This window comes from Vespa mandarinia, chromosome 1 (genome assembly GCF_050613455.1).
Source record: "Vespa mandarinia isolate Hongniang chromosome 1, ASM5061345v1, whole genome shotgun sequence".
Lineage (NCBI taxonomy): Eukaryota > Metazoa > Arthropoda > Insecta > Hymenoptera > Vespidae > Vespa > Vespa mandarinia.
This window is the reverse complement of record NC_140810.1, coordinates 1,722,501-1,742,500: the sequence shown is the minus strand read 5'-3', so window position 1 is coordinate 1,742,500 and position 20,000 is coordinate 1,722,501. Positions and strand designations below refer to the sequence as shown.

Below are 20,000 nucleotides of genomic sequence, written 5' to 3'. Positions count from 1 at the left end.
GAAAAAGAAAAAAGCGAAAAGAAAGGAAAAGTAAAAAAGAAAAAAAAAAAAAAAGAACAAAAACGTAAAGGGAAAAGAAAGTCATCCATTAGAAGATAAAATGCGGGAATAGGAATATTTTTTTTCTCGAGAGAAAACATTTCGTACGAGCTCGCTAATCGCGCGCTATTACGGTTTCCAAAATCGAGAGTATTTTCAAAAAAATTCGAGGAGCATGTAACTACATACATATGCAGATACGTTCGAGAGGTCGTTTCGAATACTCACAAAACGCAAACACACATTTATTCGAACGTCGCGTCGTTCCAAAAATAAAAGTGGCCGGCCACGTTGAGTGTGAGTCACTAAGCGTAGGTACGTATAAATACGTTGAAATAAGATCGATAAATGGGGGAGAGAGAGAGAGAGAGAGAAAGAGAGAGAGATAATTCGCTGTTAAAAAATAAGATAGACTGTAACGAACATTTAAGAATAATAAAACGCTTCGCACGAAAAAACATGTTACTGTCGAGACAAATTATACGAATCTTCGAGCGAAAATAATCGTGCGAATCGCGACACGACGAAAAAAGACAACGTGTAATCGTTAGATCGAAAGATTCGTTTGAATGTTGCTCGAAAAGGGGATCGTTCATGTATAGAATTTCAAGGACAATTTCAACCAACCCACGGTTAGTTTTTAATAAACTTTCCGTTCAAGTTGATGGTAATAAATCTGTTTAGGGAAAAGAAAATAAATAGGTTTCCTACGTGCGTTATCTATCGCTGATTTACTGGGTGAATTTATTTTACGGCGAGTCGTAAAAGAGTTTCCTGGAGGCTCGGTAAGCACGCATGATTACGATAAATCTCAATGGAAAGCCAATTACGCGCGGTGCGCGGGTGAAGTTACCGCAGAGCGTTAATGGGTTTAAGTGAATGGTAACAGTAAATTGTACTATCTCCCCAGTACTGTTTTAGTTTTGTCCCGCAGTAAATCCTTGCAGGCGGAGTACATTTAGCAACGCGTACGCTGTGCCGCATCGCCACCGTAAATCCGTGACACCCGAGTCGCCCTAAAAGTTTCGTAACGGAAAAATCGAGCAAATTTTCGAATGCCGCGAGGGAGATGAAAAAGTGGGGATGGAGAAAATCTAAAGAGAGAGAGAAAGAGAGAGAGAGAGAGAGACAGAGAGAGAGAAAAGAAGAAAAAAAGAAGAAAAAGTAGAAGGAATAGGAGGATGAGGAGAATGAGGAGAAGCGTAAGAAGAATGAAATTTGCGAGGCAAAATCTAATTCGATGCGGTGCCCGGATAAACGCGATACTTCGTTTCGCTTTGCGCCTTTTTATCGTTTCACGAGCACGTGTTCCCTGTCATTCTCTTAATACGCTCCTAAACGCAGTCACGAGCCCGACAAATTTTCGAAGCGGCTGCTGTGTTTGCCGAACGAGAGAAGAAACTTCTCGGCGTAACTCTTAAGCACACACACGCTTTCTCCTCCCTCCTCACCTCTCGTTCTCTCGCAATTCCTCTCTCCTCGCTTCTACTACGGCATCTTGACTCATCGAAAAGAGAAGGAAGGACGACGTTTCTGGAACGGACGAGACTTTACCTATGCGCGCGATTTCGCAAAATAGAAAAAGAAGAAAGGAATAAAAAAAAAAAAAAAGAAATAAAGAAAAAAAATAAGAAAAAAAAAAGAAGGAACGTAAGAGAAGGAAAAAAAAAAGATTAGAAAAAAAAAAAGAAATACGCGCGAGCTCGCGTCGTCTCTCCCGCGAGACGCCCCAAATTTGTCGGAGACAAAAATACGCTTTATTGCACGCCAGACCGAAAGCTACCGTAGACCTGGACTTTAGACTTCTCTCTCTCTCTCTCTCTCTCTCTCTCTCTCTCTCTCTCTTTTTCTTTTTCTCTCTTCGTCGGAGAACGTACGATAAAGAAAGAGAGAAAGAGAAGAAGAGAGAAGTCTCGAGGCGTCTACCGACGTTCGAACGTCTCCTCGCGCTTAGTTAACCGTGCTATAAATACGACGACGCCGGCATAATGTTATTTTTTTTTTCTTAAAAAAAAAAAAGAAAAAAAAAAGAAAAAGAAAAAGAAAAAAAGAAGAAAAAGAAAAAAAGATCTCTCTAGTCCACACCCGTTTAACTTACCAACGTATCGTATTCGATATGCCTATTAACCATCGTAATCTATCGTAATATATATATCGTTAACGATAAGAAACGTAAAACAATGTATATATGTATTTGAACTAATTGAATATTTTTTAATTTTTTTAATTACAGATGCGCGGAAGGCTTCACGGGTCTACGGTGCGAGACGAAGGACGTCATCAGCACCGGAAGTGTGTACAATCGTCGTAGGGCGCCCTTTTCCTGCAAACTGGGACTCTCGACCTCGTACTACTGCTAGCGATAATCGCGCGGGGCCCTTCGAATGAGTAGACCCTTTTCGACCCATACGAAGCACGCTCGGTCTAGTCGGTCGTCGGACAAAACACGAAAGTCCGCGAAAAAAAAAAGAGTCGTGAGAGGGCCAACGCGCGACCAAAGAGAAAGAAAGGATCAGGGAAATGGAGATAAAGAGAGAAAGGGAGATAGAGAGAAAGAGAGAGAGAGAGAGAGAGAGAGAGAGAAAGAGAGATAGAGAGAGGATCAGTTTAAAAAAATATATGTTGCTATACAAAAATATGGGCGAACGACCTTACGATACAATGAAATCTAAAAGTGGGGAGGGCTAAAGAGGGAGAAAGAGGGAGAAAAAGATAGAGAGAGAGAGAGAGAGAGAGAGAGAGAGAGAACGAGAGAAAGAGAGAGAGAGAAAGAGAACGAGAGAGAGAATCACGTAGATTAAACACGAATTTCGGTAGCATTTGATCTCGGATAGTCCGTCGGAAAAAGGAAATAATAAATAAATAAATAAAATACTTTTTACGAGGACACGATTTTCTCAAAACTAACTAATATGCTTACCGTCATTCGTATCTTCTTTTTCTTCTTCTACTTCTACTTCTTCTTCTTCTACTTCTTCTTCTTCTTCTTCTTCTTTTTCTTCTTCTTAACTATTCTTCTCTTAAACTACTTTTGCGACTTTTCTTTTCTAGAAAAATTTCGCGTCACGAAACGAGCCTCGCGCTTCCGTAAAAATTTTATTTGGGAAACAGAGAGAGAATAAACAGAAAAAAAGAGAGTGAGAGAGAGAGAGAGAGAGAGAGAGAGAGAGAGAATGTTGTATGCGTAGATATGCATACGTGTGCTGCAGAATGTGCATGTGTGTATGTGTGTGTGTGTGTATGTGTGTGTTTATGCGCGTGTTAAGTAATACGTATATCCCGTGCGAGAGAGAGAAGATAAAAAAGAAAAAAAAGAGGAAAAAGGAAAGAGAGAGAGAAAGAGAGAGAGAGAGAGAGAGAGAGAGAGAGAGAAAGGAAAAAAAAAGAAAAAAGAAAAATAAAAAGGAAGAAGGCGAAGACGTAGCGGGTCTTCGACGCTCCTGACCCTTCCTCGAGTTCCAAGCTAGACGGACGGAAGGGTTGAAATATAATGCGACTTTCGTAATCTATAAGTGTCACTCGTTCTCAAAAACCCTCGCAAGTCGCTCGTAAAGAAAAGGAAAGAGAGAGAGAAAGAGAGTGCGCGAGAGACAGAGAAACAGAGAGAGAAAGAGAAGTGGGGAGGGGGAGGGAAGGGTAGAAGGAGAAGGGTGGGGAGGAGAGAAGAGAAAAATAAAAAAAAAGTAGAAGAAAGTGAAATAGAGAACGAAGTAAAAGAAAAAAAAAAGAAAAGAAAAGAGAAAGAAGAAGAAGAGAAGAAAGAAAGGGCGCTCGAAGGCCGCGCTTCTCAAAGTCTCCACGGAGAACAATACCAAAGAGCTCAAGGGTCTCGATCAAGGACGTCGCGAGTGCGGATAAATTTGTTCCGAATTTAAATCGATATATAGGAAAAGTTCCTCCCTCGAAAAAGACGGCCTAGTTCAACGTTAGAAACAAAAAAAAAATAAAAATAAAAAAAGAGAAATAGATAGGCAGAAAGAGAGAGAGAGAGAGAGAGAGAGAGAGAGAGAGAGAGAGAGAAAGAGGAAGAGAGAAAGAGAGAGTGAAAGAGAAAAAGAGAATGAAAGAGAGAGAGAGAGAGAAAGAGTGAAAGGAAAAAAGAGTGAGAGAGAGAGAGAGAGAGAGAGAGAGAGAGAGATAAAACTGATAGAAAAGAGAAGAAAAAAAAATCCTTTCGTACCTTCCCGATCTGCGGCGATTTTTTTTTCAATATCCTCTTTGTCCTCTTGTGTCCCCGTTGTCCTCTCCAGCTTGTTCTTCGTTTTGTTATATCGGTAAGACGAGAAAGAAAAAATTTTTTCCGAAAGAAAAAAAAAAGGAGAAATTTATGTAAAATAAATAAAAAAAAAACAAAAAAAAAACAAAAAAAAAATGAAAAAAAAAGTAGGACGGTGAAAAATAGTAGGAAACGTCGTCGAATACGCGAAAATTTAAATTGGAGACGGTACGACGGGAACGACAGCGACGAGGATAATTCGTTCTGTCGCACAATGGTATACGCCGAAGAAATGAAATCTTTGTTGAATGCACGATGGTAACATGCATCGGGGCTTTTTTATTGTACTGATATTTTCGCGTACGTATACCGTGACATTATCCAAAATTCAATTTCAAATGCACTACTTTATCTTGTCGTAATAACGCAGTGACGGTCGGTACGTCTTTCCGAGTTATCCATTCTCTTTTCGTAAAAACAAAAAAACGAAAAAAAAAACAAAACAAAACAAAACCGTCGAGACGAGACACGATTGTCCTGAGACATAAAAAAAAGAAAAAGGGAGAAAGAAAAAAGAAAAAAAAAAGGATGAATAGGGGAGGATAATCTATATTAAAAAAAAGGAAAGAAAGAAGAAAAGAAAAGGAAAGGAAAGGAAAGGAAAAGGGAAGAGGAAAATGGGAAGGGAAGGAAACGCAGAAGGAAAGAATAAGGGAAAAATAAATATACATATATGGACGAACGAGAGACACAGACGTTTTGATAAATTTATCTCGAGAAGATCGTCGTCGTACTAGCGAATCTTTTTCGGAAGAAAAAAAAAAAAAAAAAATAATAAAAAAAGGAAAAGTAATATACAACGGACACGCTCGTCAAAATTTCTTAACGAATCCTTCCGTACCCTATTACCTTAAATTTCTAACGAGGCATCATCGATCTTCTCGTAAAATTCCTACGTCGCGTCTTCCTTAACCTGTTAACGCTATACTTTTAACGAGTATACTCATCACAAAGGGATAACAATTTTTTTATATTACGACGAGTATGTACAGAGAAAAAAAAATTGCCGACTCTTCATGACGAGTATTTATTATCACGTTGTTTTATTGTTTCAATATATATATATATATATATATATATATATATATTTCTGAAGTGATCTGAATAATCCTACATATATATTCTGAAGTGTCATAATTTTATGAATAATTCGTAATTTTAACTCGAACAACAAAATGAATAATTTATTTTTTTTCAAATGACGAGTGTACTCGTCATTACGTAAAAAAAAAGAAAAAAAAAAAAAGAGAGAAAAAAAGAGAAGAAAAAATTGTCACTTTTTCATGACGAGTATATTCGTCAAATACAACTCGACGGATTAATTTTCGTCAAAATAATTTTCCTCAGATTTTTTATAAAAATCAATTGCCATTTCATTATAATTTAATTCGATTTTGTATAAGTTTTCATATACTCTGTGTTTGACGAGTATATTAATCGTCCCTTAAATTTTGTTATACAATGTAAATATACATTTTTAAAACAAATCTATACAGTTAACAGGTTAAGTCTCAAGGGAGGAAACGAAGCGAATAAGGTAGAGAAAGAGAGAGCGAGAGAGCGAGAGAGAGAGAGAGCGAGAGAGAGAGAGAGAGAGAGAGAAAGAGAGAGAGAGAGAAAGACGACGCGCTGTACTCCAGCAGTCTCGGGACCCTATTTATGTTTTATATATTATATTATATATATTATATATATAAATATGTGTATAAACATTTTTAATTTATTTATTTAATTCATTAATTTTATTGATTTACTATTAAACGTCATCTCCACCTCGGCAATCGCCTTTTGTTCTTCATATCTTACGTTCTCCTTCATAGCACTTACGTATATTTTATTCTATCTTCGATTTTGTTCTATTCTTCTTATTTCGATTTCAATGAGTGTAAAGAAAGAAAAGAAAAAGAAAAAAAAAAAAAAAAAAGAAAAAAGAAAGATAAAGGTAGGTACAGTTATTATTTTTTGTTTCAATTTTATTATTTCCTTTCTATTTCCTTTTATTTTCCTTTCGTATTAATTTTCTTAATTTTTAATTTTCATTTCATCGAAAAAATTGATTTCTGAATACATTATATATTATATATTATATATTATATATTATATAATATCGAATATCATGGAATTAAAAAAAAAAAAGAAAAAAAAGAAAAAAAAAAAGAAAAACTAACGTAAAGTAACGTACGCTTTTCAATGGATATAAAGGCAAAAGAAAAAAGTGTTATGCTATCAGACTAATTACGAAACGTATAGCATTTACTATATATGCATTTCCTCTTTTAATTATTAACAATTTTTTAAAAGATACCATCTAGTTTATTTTGTACGACAGAAGGAGGGATACATTGAAGAGAAAAATTTATAACCAAAGTAAAAATATCTATACGTACATATACATATACATATATATATATATATATATATATATATATATATATGTATATATGTATATATACTGCGATGACGAGGTAAGATGCAAAGCAAACGTCTTCTACGTCTACTTCGTCGATGGGCATAATATACGTATATGTACGATGGAAGAAGAAAAATTTCTCGAACGATATCAGGAAACGCTCTCCCGACATATCAATTTTCGCATTTTAGAGGATGACGACCAAAAGCGACGGTAACGTCAAAGAAATGCAATACGTATGCGTTTCTCGTGCCTACGAGAAGAAACCGAGTGACGTTGTCTCTCGACAGTCTCTTATTGCATTCCGCGCGTGTCGTTTTAAAACACACAAGCTCACCACCTACGTCCTAAAGGAAATAGCTTTTCGCTAGTGCTCGAAGATACTTTTCCCTACCGTTTTAAACAAAAGTGGAGAGAAAAAAAAACCAGCGAGAAAGAAACCAGAAAAAAGAAAAAAAAGAACAGAAAAGAGAAGAGGAAAGAGCGATAAGGTATGAGAAGATCGGTACATTTACTCAACGAAGAAGCATATATTTCTATATTGTCAAAGAACGAACGAATTTTTGTGAATATGAATACGGGGAGTAAAGAAAGGAAAAAACGAGCTAGAGAAAGGTAAAGGAAAAGAAGGATAGAGAAATGTTGAAAATAGATAGGAATGGGATAGAAAAAAAAAAAGAAAAAAAAAAGAAAAATAAAGGGGAGGAAAAGAGTAAGAGAATCAAAAACCGAAAGAGCATAGAGAAAGGGGAAAATTCGCGAAGAGCATACTTGAATTTCTCGCTTGGCAAACGCGTACTCTGGGATGTTCCTCGTAAAAAGCTCCTCTTCGGTACCTACTCCATAAACCTCGAAGTACCGGTACATTCATTCTAGTAACCGCTTCTCTTAATCGAACTCCCTACCGCCGCTGGCGGAGTAGCTTTTCTCGAGATTGCGGCTCGCTTGGAAAACTTTCCGTGAAGAAGTCCACGAGGAAATTCGAATTCGACCTCGAAAACGCGCGCTTACCTTTTACGATCTTTCCTTAGGACACGCGGAAAGTTTATTTGAAATCTTTTGTATCTAACAAACATTTTCTTTCCCTAGATAAAGAAAGAGAGAGAAAGAGAGAGAGAGAGAGAGAGAGAGAGAGAGAGAAGGATAGAGAGTCTCATCGAAAAGAAGATTCAACGTCGTACTTGTTCAATATCACGACAAAAACTACCTACTTCTCCCATTAATCGTCTCGGTAATTATCGAAAAGAGATCAATCACTCGTACATTTTTCACGATCACGAATAAAAAGTAAAAAAAAAAAGAAAAAAAAAAAATAAAAAGAAGAAAGGAAGAAAAAAAAAAAGGAAATAACGAATGGATAATCCCAGAGAGATCGAAGCTATAGTTACATTGAAATCTTGCTTAGGAAGGAAGGAAGAAGATGGAGGAAGAGTAAAGGAAGAAGAAGAAGAAGAAGAAGGAGGAGGAGGAGGAGGAGAAGAAACGTACATGAGGGCATCGTTAGCTTTTACGATAGATGGTACGATCGAATCGCAATTACCCGCGTCATCCTATTCTAAGATTTTCACGATCGATTATAAAATTTTATTACCGATAAAACGATCGAATTACTGCCATAGAAATTCTTTATCATATATATTATCAACGATTAAATATTATCCTATGACATCTAAATACTTCTTCCTCTCAGTTCGTCTAGAATCAAGAATACGTATTACCTTAATCCATCTAATATTATTATTATCACGGAATACTGTGGTCACCTATCGTCATCCCTTAGCAATGGAATACGTGACTTTGAATTCAAACGTCCAAGGATCACAGTGAAATTCTGACGTCTCTACGTGAGCCGGCATTTCCTTTAACCCCATCTACCTGCTACTATTATACTATAATCGGGATCGTCAACAGGAGAGGCAAAGTGAAGCAACAGGATCTATTGTATTTCATTTCGCAGGGATATGACCGGCAGAAAACAAAAATTTTTTACACGATTTAACGTTATCACCGGAGCGAATGAAAGAAAGAAAAAAAGAAAGAAAGAAAAAAAAAAAACATTTAACGATAATAATAATGATAAAGGATGAAATACAATGAATGTGTTAAAACATCAATCGGATTTTCCTCGATAAAAACTACTGATGTTGTTACCAATGAACGAAATCTTCTTCTGGCATTTCAATCAGACTCGACCGGATAGATCGATCGATCGATCGATCGACAGATCAACCGATCGATCGATCGAACGATCAAACATCCCGGAATGAGAAAATAAACGATCAAATCCAAAGGACTTATCGGAATATAAAGAGAACGAAAAGAATAACTATTACTCTGTATATCTTTGTTATATGTATGCGGTGGGTGCATCCATACACATGTCTGTTCTCTATGTATGCATGGCTCTGTGTATGTATATGTGTATGTGTAAAAAGAGAGGAAGATCGAATAATCGGGAATACAAAAGCCAAACCCAGAAGTTACGTCGTCGTGCATACCGCGTTTTGTTTCGCTCGTTACGTAAACCGAAATCACGGCGGAACGGTAACGACGAGTACGACTGCATAAATACTAGAATCGTTTCGCGCGCGCACGAGAGAGAGAGAGAGAGAGAGATGTGGACTAATCAATTGCGTTCGAATCACAGAGAATTTTCAATGCGTTCAAACTCGAACGTGTACCTTCTCCCGCGTTGTAATAGCAAACGCAGTATAGGAACTATAGAGAAAGGTACAATCGAAAAAGTATTGTCCCGAGAAAATCGGTAAAAGAGAATCGATCGTTTCAACCGATGGTCGTTGTTCTACTCTGTTCTGTTCTCTTCCGTTCTATTCTATTCTGTTATGTTCGTCTAGTCTATCTTTCACCCTTACACCAACACCCAACTCTCTTTCTCTCTCTCTCTCTCTCTCTCTCTCTCTCTCTCCTATTCCCTCCCCCCCGTCCAAAACCCCCTTCCATTCCAGCCATCTCATCTCCTTTCGCGGTTTAACTCTCCCATGTGCATAATCGAAATTTAACGTTATCCGATGGCTCACGAATCGTCGATTAAGAGCCACGCGTTTAAACGCATCGACGGCACACGAACTAAACGAGCATATCGTGGCTTGAAACATTGCAAAGAGAAAGAGAGAGAGAGAGAGAGAGAGAGAGAGAGAGAGAGAGAGAGGTAGAGAAAGAAAGAAAAATACAAAAAGAGGGAGGGAGGGATGTAGAGAGAGAAGAAAAGAAAAAGGAGGGAATGATAGAGCCGCAAGAAAGAGAGAGAGAGAGAGAAAGAGAAACATGGCTAGAATAATTTTCTCTTTTGTATTTTGCTCACGCTCGACTATGCTTGTTTGATCGAGAGTGCCTTCGATAACTCGGGCAAATAAAATAATTGGTTGTTTTTCACGTGAAATGAAAACTGTCCTATGGATAATATAGCAGCATTTAATTTTTCTTTTTATCCATCATTCCTCTTACTATTACTATCTTCCGCGGCTTTTCCAAACTCTCTTTATCTCTTTCTTTCTTTATCTCTCTATTTATTTATTTCTCTTTTTATTTATCTCTCTCTCTCTCACTCTCTCTCTCTCTCTCTTTCTCTCTCGATATCGTTTCCACGTGAGATTTTACTCTTGCCGATGAAAAAATAAAGTCCATTGGTAAAGGTTTACGAGTGTTACCGATTGTAACCGATTATTTTGAATCGATGCTACGGATCAATTTCCCACGATAATACTTCCTCTTTCTTTCTCTCTCTCTCACTCTCTCTCTCTCTCTCTCTCTCTGTCTGTCTGTCTGTCTGTCTCTCTCTCTCTCTCTTTTTTTCTCTCTTGTTACTCTTTCGTTCTAAAAGGAAAAATGATCGGTAGAATTTTTATGACAGATTCGTATCGTGCGTATTCAATATAAAAAAAAAAAAAAAAAAATCGATCGTCGGATCGGTCGGTCAACTCTAAGCCGAACATACATACATACATCGTTCGCAACGATAAACGAAAAAAGATACTCTGAATAAATTAATCTTTTAAAAATAACATCCGTTTCTTCCCGATAGATCCCAATGTATTTTTTATTTTTCGAAAATCAATCGATGAATTTAAAATATAAAGGAAAAATCTTTATCGTGACATAGTATACATTAACGAATAAAATCTTTCGCCATTCTATCATTTCTATATCGGATTATAATATTAACTTCGTAAACAGTATTTTTATCAAATTTATCACATGCATATATATATATGTATATATATGAAATTTTAACAGACGTTGGGACGCAATTTGATTAATTACTTTAAAATTGATTTAATAATCAATCAATTTTTTCCATACTATTTTGATTACATTCAATCATAAATATATATATACATATGTATATATATATATATATATAATTCGTCGAGGTAGAAATATATCGTTCCAATGAATTAAAAGGAAAACTCGAGGAAGGATAAATAACTCCATATATATATATATATGAGATACACACACACACATATATATATATATATTCACTTCCATGTCCCGATCCAAGACACTTTAACTCGTCCAGAATTTATTCGTTAGCATGTAGCCGACACGCGATGTTGTAAGATCGTCCTCGCGTGTAAGGAATTCTATCGCTCGAACGATCATTCATCTTTCTCTGTACGCGCCAAGAAAGCGTAAGACAAAAAGGAAATGGATCTAAGATGGTAGGGCCAAAGGAACGAAGGGAAGAATTGAGGACGAAGAGGTGTGCAGTTCGACGGGAGGGTGGGTGGATAAGTTCGGTGGCTTCGTAGATTGGAAGAATGGGAGAAGGGACGAACGGGGAGAGAGGGGTCAATGGGAGAGATGGTAAGAGGATTAAGGAGTGAGGGGGAGGAGAGAGATAGACAGATGGATAGAGAGACGTGGCGAATGCGTGCCTTGAATTTCGTGAGACCGATCGTTCGCTCCCAAGGGTCTTCATTAACGCCTTAATTAGAAGCGAATTCGAGCGATCGTCCACGAAACGGTATCCGAACATGCATCTCGAGGACGTGTCCTTCTCATTAGTCTCGTCGCATTAACCGCACGAGACCCCTATTGCCTGCCATTCCTCACGGCCTCATTGTGCGGCACATCTCGTATTCACTGTCAAATTAGTGCGCCCACGGTACGAGCGCGGTGCTAGCTAGCCTCCTAACGATTTGCCCGCCGGCGTGTTAAAGTTCGATCGTTAGTATCTGTTAAGTAGATACGTTCAAGTTGATCCAACTGATTCCCCTTAACCACCCACCAAAGCGACCCATCTCTTTTGGTTATGTTCTTTGATTCCTATGTTTTCTCTTTTTTTCTCTCTCTCTCTCTTTTCTTACCCCACCTTCCTTTCCTTTTCTTTTTCTGCGTTTTCTTTCTTGACTTTTCTTTTTGCCCACCTACTTCTCCTCTTCTTCTTCTTTCCTCTTTTTTTTAACTCAACTTTGGAGAACGAAAGAGAGAAAGAGAGAAAGAAAGAGAGAGAGAGAGATTGACTTTTAAGAATTTTTTTTATCAAGGATAATATTCATGTCAATTAAAAATCGATCGTAGTTATTTATCGTGTTTTAGTTTTAATCGAAAATCGAAAGAAACAATGGAATCAAGTGTCGATAACGATATTCCGATCGAATTAGATCGAAATAATATCGTGTTATCAGTGAAAGATAATGATTTATTGGTAAGAAGAGGAAAAAAGAACGGTAGATACGAAATTACCGAGAAAATAGAAACGCCTTTGAAATCTTTTCTTTAAGAATTTGTGCGCATTGATGGGGAAAAAATTGCTCGAGAACTTGGAACGTAGTGAAAGGTGACATCTAACGATTTTTGAAAGACGGAAAAGACTGACTTTTGCATAAAGTATTTTTGATAGGACACTGACATAAACGTCAGATGAGGATACGGAGGATACGTTGGATAATATCGAAATGATAAAATGCCACGATACTAAAAGAATAATTCTATTGTTTTTTAATGAGCCTAAGTAAAACGTACTCGTACATCAACTGGATGTTTGTACTCCTCGACGATATAATTTCAACCAAAAATGAATGGAAATTACACCGTTGAATTGATAACGAATCTACATATATGTCCTATAAAGCGGCCACATAAATTTAATATCTATTGGGTGAATGTTTGGAAATAATTCAAGGACAAATGAAAACGATCGGTACAATTACCGCACTATTAATGCCTTGAATTTCGATCGACCATCTAAATGGATTAATGCTTGGCTCGAATTACGTTTATTTGAACGAATATGTCGGCCTTTCCGACGAGTAAATAATTTCTAGTCGGTCTTTTTCGTTTATTTGACTAACAGTTAATATTGATTATCGTAAAATAGTTATTTCTCGCTAGGAAAAACTTCGTTTCACATCGACTAAGTATTCCTCAAATTCGTCGAACGGCGTAATTTATTTTTCCCTAGCATGCAAACAAAAATGCTTTCAACGTTAGAACGGAAAGCGTGAAGAGGGGGGATAGGAGGGAGGGGGTATAGGAGGGAGGGGGATAGGAAGGAGGGGGGATAGGAGGGAGGGAGGGAGGGGGATAGGAGAGGAGGAGAATTGAATTCAGCGATGATGATAACACAAAAAAATATACTAAAAAAAAAAAAAAAAAAAAAAAAAAAAGGAAAAAATTTACTGAAAGGCAACATCCACGTAATCGATTTCGATTAAAAGTATTAAAAGGAATTTCGGTAAAGTAATAAATTCGTTCGGCCAAATCGGAATCAAGCGTTTCGTGTTATCAAAATATAAAATCTATACAATAGTATATTTTGATCTACAAAGGAACGGAGATTTAATTTTCGATTCGTCGAAATTTAAAATGAACGTTTTTGAAAAGTATCAAAGAAGGACTCGTATTACCTAACTCGAGGCGTACTCCCGATAGAATTTCCAGAAAAATATTACTAAACTTCGTAACTCATATCACTTTCACCTTAGCCATACTCGTATTCTTATGCAATACGTATACATATGCCAACTATGTGTGTGTATGTATATATAGTTGTTGAAAGGATGCAAAACTCAATTCGGTTAAAAAGTTCCGCAACCGAGCGAGCCCCAAGCAAAACTTTGACTTTCCTCTTCCACTCTCCCGTGATTTCTTCGATACTCTACAAGCGAGTTGATCGTACTTAAATTCTACTGAAAGGAACGAAAAAAGAACTATCCCACGAAACTAATGCATATATATTATACATATATATATATATATATATATATATATATATATACACACACATACACACACAATATACATACATAAATGCTATAAAACAAATTTTCTCGGTAATCGACTTTTCTTTTAAACGGATAAAGAAACGATATGATGCAACGAGTACTTAAACACACACACACACACGCATACATACATATATATATATATACATATATAGGGTGACCACTGGAAGACATGTATTTATAAAAGTTATTTTCATTTTATATCATTTAATCTTTCAGTGGCCATCCTGTATAAGATCTTTTTCCAAGACGACAAACATTCTAAGTATTGACACATTAAGAAATAATACTCTTCGATATAATGATATCGAACGTCAATAAAATATATTGCCTATTTCATCGAATAAAGATTCTATTTTAGAAACGTTTAATAATTGATTTGAATAATAGTCAGTATCAAAAAGGCGTATCTTGGCGGGCATAACGTGTAAGTTGGAAAGACATTAGGTAGGGGCTAGGAAAATTATGCCGGGTCACACATCGACCGTGACGATACGACGGACGTTCGCATAATCGAACGAGAGAGCATTCGTTCGGTACGGTTAGCGACCTCCCACCACTACCACTACCACTATTACCACGTCTCTCCTCACCACTCCTCTCCTTTACCTCATCCCACTCTCAAAACTCGTGCATGTCGAACGTTCAGAGAGAGAGAGAGAGAGAGAGAGAGAGAGAAAGAGAAAGAGAGAGAGAGAGAGAACCGGCAGCCCATGAAGCAAGGTAGTTCGGATGCAAATCTTCGTCCATTTTGCATTTTGTCATCCGTTCGACGAGTGGCATAGCGATGCGAGAGAAGAGCGTTACCGGCCGATTACACGAGAGTACCCTACAGGACAATGCGTTTATTTGCGTGTCTGATCCGATGAAAACGACCGATACCCCTATCTCCTCCTCCTCCTCCTTCCCCCCCTCGCCACTCTTCCACATCCCCTTCGACACCCCCCCCCACTCCCCCGGTTGTATCCGACTTCTCGCGGTGAAACCGTTTTTAAACGACCCGTGTATATATGTATGTATGTATATGTCCCTCTACCTCCTGTAAATCCACCTCGCGATCCTACCTGCCTTCCAATTTCCGCTTTACTTTGGAAATTTATATCCTGTCAACCATACAATATAGTGATTTTAACATTCCACTGGTATTAACAGATAGTATTATCTGTATACGCGTGTATGTGTATGTGTGTGTATGTGTGTGTATGTGTGTGTATATGTGCGTATGTGTATATATACATAGATATAAAAACTTTAATTTATAAAATTATTAACATTGATCGTACGTAAATACAGAGATATAAAAAGATTATGAAAGTAATCAATATATAGAAAGATTCGTTCTTATTAATAATTTTTATCGAATTTTTCTTTATTAATTTTGCACTTTAAATACAATTCTATTCGTATAAATATATGATATGAAATAAACAATTAATAGTTTTTAATACAAAAAAATTCATCAGATCTATATCTCTTGGATATGACGAAATAGGAATGATATAATAATCTCGTCAGTTGAAAATTTTCCTCGTTGTTTGAATCATTTTCACGTAAGAGTCGTAAAAGCAATGGCATCGGAGAATAAGGTATGTCGTATATTCGAGGCCCTTTTGGCTCGTTTAATGCCTTGCATCGCATTTACGAGCATTTACAAGTCTCTCTCTCTCTCTTTCTATCTTTTATCTTTTTCTCATTCGTATCTCCCAAATCCCGACGAATGACGTAATGCAAAATCAACGAAGATTTACATCCCATTTAGCTTGTTAGCTTTCCGCAATTGTTCACTGGTAAGGGCACTTTAAATTTTCCGCCCTTCTCTAGTCGAACAAATTTGCAACGTTCCCCTTCCCCTCCCTCCCCTCTCTCTGTGTGTGTGTGTCTCTCTCTCTCTCTCTCTCTCTCTCTCTCTCTCTCTCTCTCTCTCTCTCTCTGTCTATCTGTTTATCTATCTATCTATCTCTATTTTTCTTGCTTTTGAATAATCTCGCATTATGGAGGACAATTATGTGCCATCGATTCTTGCCCGGTATTTCATCCATCATAGATTCTGCGATCATAACGATACCATTGAACATTTAAATGAATGAAAATCTCATATTATTGTCTAAAAACAAATAGATAATAATATTCAAACATTATTGAGAATTTTACTCTTCAATCGATATAAAATCGAATTACAAACGATTGAACTTACGAAATCCTATAAGGATATGCAAATAATGTATAAACTGTAACAAACACGGTATTGCTTTTGATCGTACGACATTTTACGATAAAAACTCGATAAAAATTCGAACGTTACGGGATCGATGAAGAGAAACAAAAATAAGAAGATAAAAAAAAAAAAGAAGAAGAAGAAAAGGGAATCGCTCGGTGGAGAACGATCGAAATAAACGAAGAAAAGAGAAAAAAAGAAAAGAAGAAAAAGAAAAAAAAACAAAGGAAAAAAAAACGGACCGAAACTACGAGGACTTGATCACGCGTTTTATGTCTTTTTGATGTGTCCTTAGGCAAAGGGGAGAAAAAATATTTCATTTCTGTACGTTCGTAACACGCTTTTTTTCACCTATCCACAGGGTTATTATTGCAAAGGATACGTGCATTCGTATATACGCCTGAAGAGCTGGATAACAACGATGAATCCAACGAGGAACATGAGAAGTAAATTAAAGCGGTCGTTCATTCGTTCATTCGTACGTTCGTACGTTCGTTCGTTCGTTCGTTTCGTTTAGTTTCGTTTCGTTCGTCCTATCGTTCGTATAAATGAGACGGAGAGAAAGAGAGAGAGAGAGAGAGAGAGAGAGAGAGAGAGAGAAAGGGATAGACAACGATATGCCGTCGATCGACGGATTTAAACGTATATCTATAAAAAAAAAAAAAAAAAAAAAAAAAAAGGAGAGAAAAAAAGGAAAAAAAAGAAAAAGGGAAAAAAGGAGAAAGGGGAAAAAAGGGAAAAGGAAAAAAAAATGTTTGAAATATCGACCGCAAAGCTTGATGGGTACCACAGAATAAATTTTCACGTGCGATCGAACGCACCGATTATAAGCTCCACGAACCGTTCGACTTTATCTCCCTCTTTCCTATTGCTTCTTTTCGCTTCTTTCTCTCTCTCTCTCTCTCTTCCTCTTCCTTTCCTTCTTTCTTTCTTTCTTTATTTCTCCCCACCTCTCCGTGCACTATCCCTTTTCCTTTCTTTTTGCTGTTTTTATTTTTTTATATTTTCCTTTTTATCCTTTTTATACTAAATAAAATAACGAGGCCGTCGCGCGATAAAGCTGTCGTGGCCAATGATAAATGTTTCTGCGACTATAACAGCGAAAAGGAGAAACGAAAGTTGAGAGAATGAGAGAGAGAGAGAGAGAGAGAGAGAGAGAGAGAAAGAGAAAGAGAGAGAAAGATTATATAGAGAAAGGAAAATAAAGAAGAAATGAGGAAGGAGAAAAATGTCCTATTTCCAATTTTGTGCTCGCGGCTAATTCGGACGTATCTGAAGAGAGGATAGAATAAAAAAGAAAAAAAAAAGTGAATATTGTCTGGACGTCTACCAGAAGAAATTATTGAATGAAAGAGAATCAAAGAACAATCGGTTGATCGATATACCGATCGATTGATTAATTATTTAATCAAATATTTCATATAGATCAATCAAATATTTACGTGTATATATATATATATATATATATATATATGTATATATATATCGAAGTAATCAATAAAAAAGATTTTAAAAGATAAAAACAGATAAAACGTAACATTTAATTGTGACGAATACATGACAAAGCACGGAACAAAGAATGTACCGCCTGGGGATAGATCGACCGTCATACTTCCACGTTCCAACGTGTGTCATTCGAAGGATCTTATTACGTTCGTTTATACGAAATAATTTCATTATTTTCTTTTTTCTTTTTTTTTTTTTTTTCTTTTTTTTTTATGAACAGATAAAACGTAAAACGAAAGAACGAACGTGAAAAGGAAAGAAAAGAAAAAAAGGAGAAGAAAAGAAAAAAACAAAAAGTATATACGTGAAAAAATATGAAACTCATTAAGTTCTTCCAAATAATTACATTTGATTAATCAAAGATCCAAACGGTCGAACAATTTTATATGTATGTTACTCACGAATGTTTAATCGTTCGTTGAACTTTCAACAAAGCTACAAGTTTGACTTCGTGGATCGAGCCTAGCTAGCAAAGCTCGAATCATTTCTCGAATCGTCGCTCGAACGGTTTACGGCCTTCGTCGAAACGTGCGCGCTATATAAGCGCAATCGCAGAATTTCTGTTGTCTCACTCGAAACGAAGTTGCACGCGATGTTTACACGAGCGACCGCCCCGACGCTCTCATCGACGATGAATTCGCATTACGACGTTGCACGGCTGGACGCGTTAAACCATAACGACGACTAGCAGGACGACGTACCATCGACCCGATCCGCCTAAGCGTCGAACTATGTATGTATGTATGTATATATATATATATATATATATATATATATATATATATCTATGTATATGCAAAAAGGACGTGCCTTCTATCTCCCAGTGAATCTCCATTGCTGCTATTTCCTTCATAAGCAATTCCGTCTCTTATATATATGTATATATATATATATGGACGATAACGTTCGTTCGTTGTAAATTTAGAGTTTTTGTTATGAAAATAAGAAATTATCAGAGTATGTATTATTCTTGTGTTTCGAAGGATTGCCTTCGAAAAAGGGGACTATTATTTTATATACCAAAGGAAAATATAACGCACGCAACATGATAGATATCTTTTCGTCTGAAATCACGCACGATCATCCGCTTCTCTATCTCCTATCTCTCTTCTCGCTTCTCCCCTCTTTCCTTCCTCTTTCCTCTCAACCCCCATCAGCGCCTTCTACATCTTCACTATTGACAAATTTACCCCAAGAGAGAGAGAGAGAGAAAGAGAAAGAGAAAGAGAAAGAGAAAGAGAGAGAGAGGGAGAGAGAGAGAGAGAGAGAGAGCAGCAGTTATCCGAGTTATCCCTTCGCACGACTCCCCGACCTAATGCCATAGAATTAGGTAGCCACGCTATACCTTGGCTAGCCTATTATACCGTTCCGAAACCCTTTGGGAAATTGTCTATGGAGCTAGCGCGAATCTCGATCAACCGTGAAATGTAGTCTGATGCGTATTACCGTACGGGTGCCGTCCAATACATCGACCAACATCCGATATACACTTCGACCATCCCCACATATACCATCGCGTTCGGTTTCGACCTTAGTAATATCCCCCTTCTCTACCAATATCCTTCTCGTAGCATCGTCCTGACGATTCTCGAGATTACTGAGATTATTCGAACAATAATGAAAGTAACAAAATTTTCGAAACTCTAATGTCCTTCCCCTTTTATTATTCATTTTCATCAATTACTTCGAACAACGTTGGAAACTGATCGATCTGTACGTAATGAAGTTTGGAAAGTGGTGTAAGCGTGATCAAGCTGATTTTAACGTAATAATAATGAAATTACTACTCGTCAACGAGTAAACTCGATTCGATTTGATTCGATTCGATTCGATTCGTATCGTATCGTATCGTATCGAATAGAGTTGTGTCGAGTCGAGTCGAGTCGAGTCGAGTAAACGTTAAATTTTTATTGACAATTCGATGTTTAACATCGATTCCGATGATTTAATGTTCTCATTTACGCATTATGTCCTATATCAGTAATTAGTTCCCATATCGAAAATACAACGTATTTCGTTTGGCCCTTAGCATATCCGTTCGAATATATTTTAAACGATTGATAGCTGCCATTAAAAACTGTTATTAACTGATCGTTAAAATAAATAATGTTAATCCGTATAATATGTCAGGGTATGCGTGCTTTCGTATGATTTAAACGAAGATATTGATCTTGATTTTAACTCCTGTTCCCTAGCCACCGCCCATCCCTACCCTTCCCCTCCCCCACTCTCTTCCCCCGACGAAATGCTAAAGGGATATACGATCGAGAATAACGTATCGAATAATACGATAGTAAGGATCTA

At 36.9% G+C, this 20,000-nt stretch overlaps 1 protein-coding gene and 1 long non-coding RNA gene across 3 annotated transcripts in view; one reads left to right on the top strand and one right to left on the bottom strand.

Moving 5' to 3' along the window:
* The window catches only part of LOC118446108 (uncharacterized), a 53,024-nt gene that overhangs the window by 17,879 nt on the left and 15,145 nt on the right, over window positions 1-20,000 (bottom strand). The gene's annotated exons all lie outside the window — the stretch shown is intronic.
* Window positions 1-20,000, top strand: part of LOC118446102 (protein vein-like) — a 238,565-nt gene that overhangs the window by 212,044 nt on the left and 6,521 nt on the right. The window contains exon 5 of one of the 2 annotated variants that reach the window (XR_014982663.1): window positions 2,273-2,331. Coding sequence is in view for 1 of the 2 variants with exons in the window: in XM_035876376.2 (XP_035732269.2) it covers window positions 2,273-2,399 (127 nt within the window). In the remaining variant the exon portion in view is untranslated. Of the gene's footprint in view, window positions 1-2,272; window positions 3,378-20,000 lie in introns of those variants that run through there. The other variant, XM_035876376.2, reaches the window with a different exon arrangement.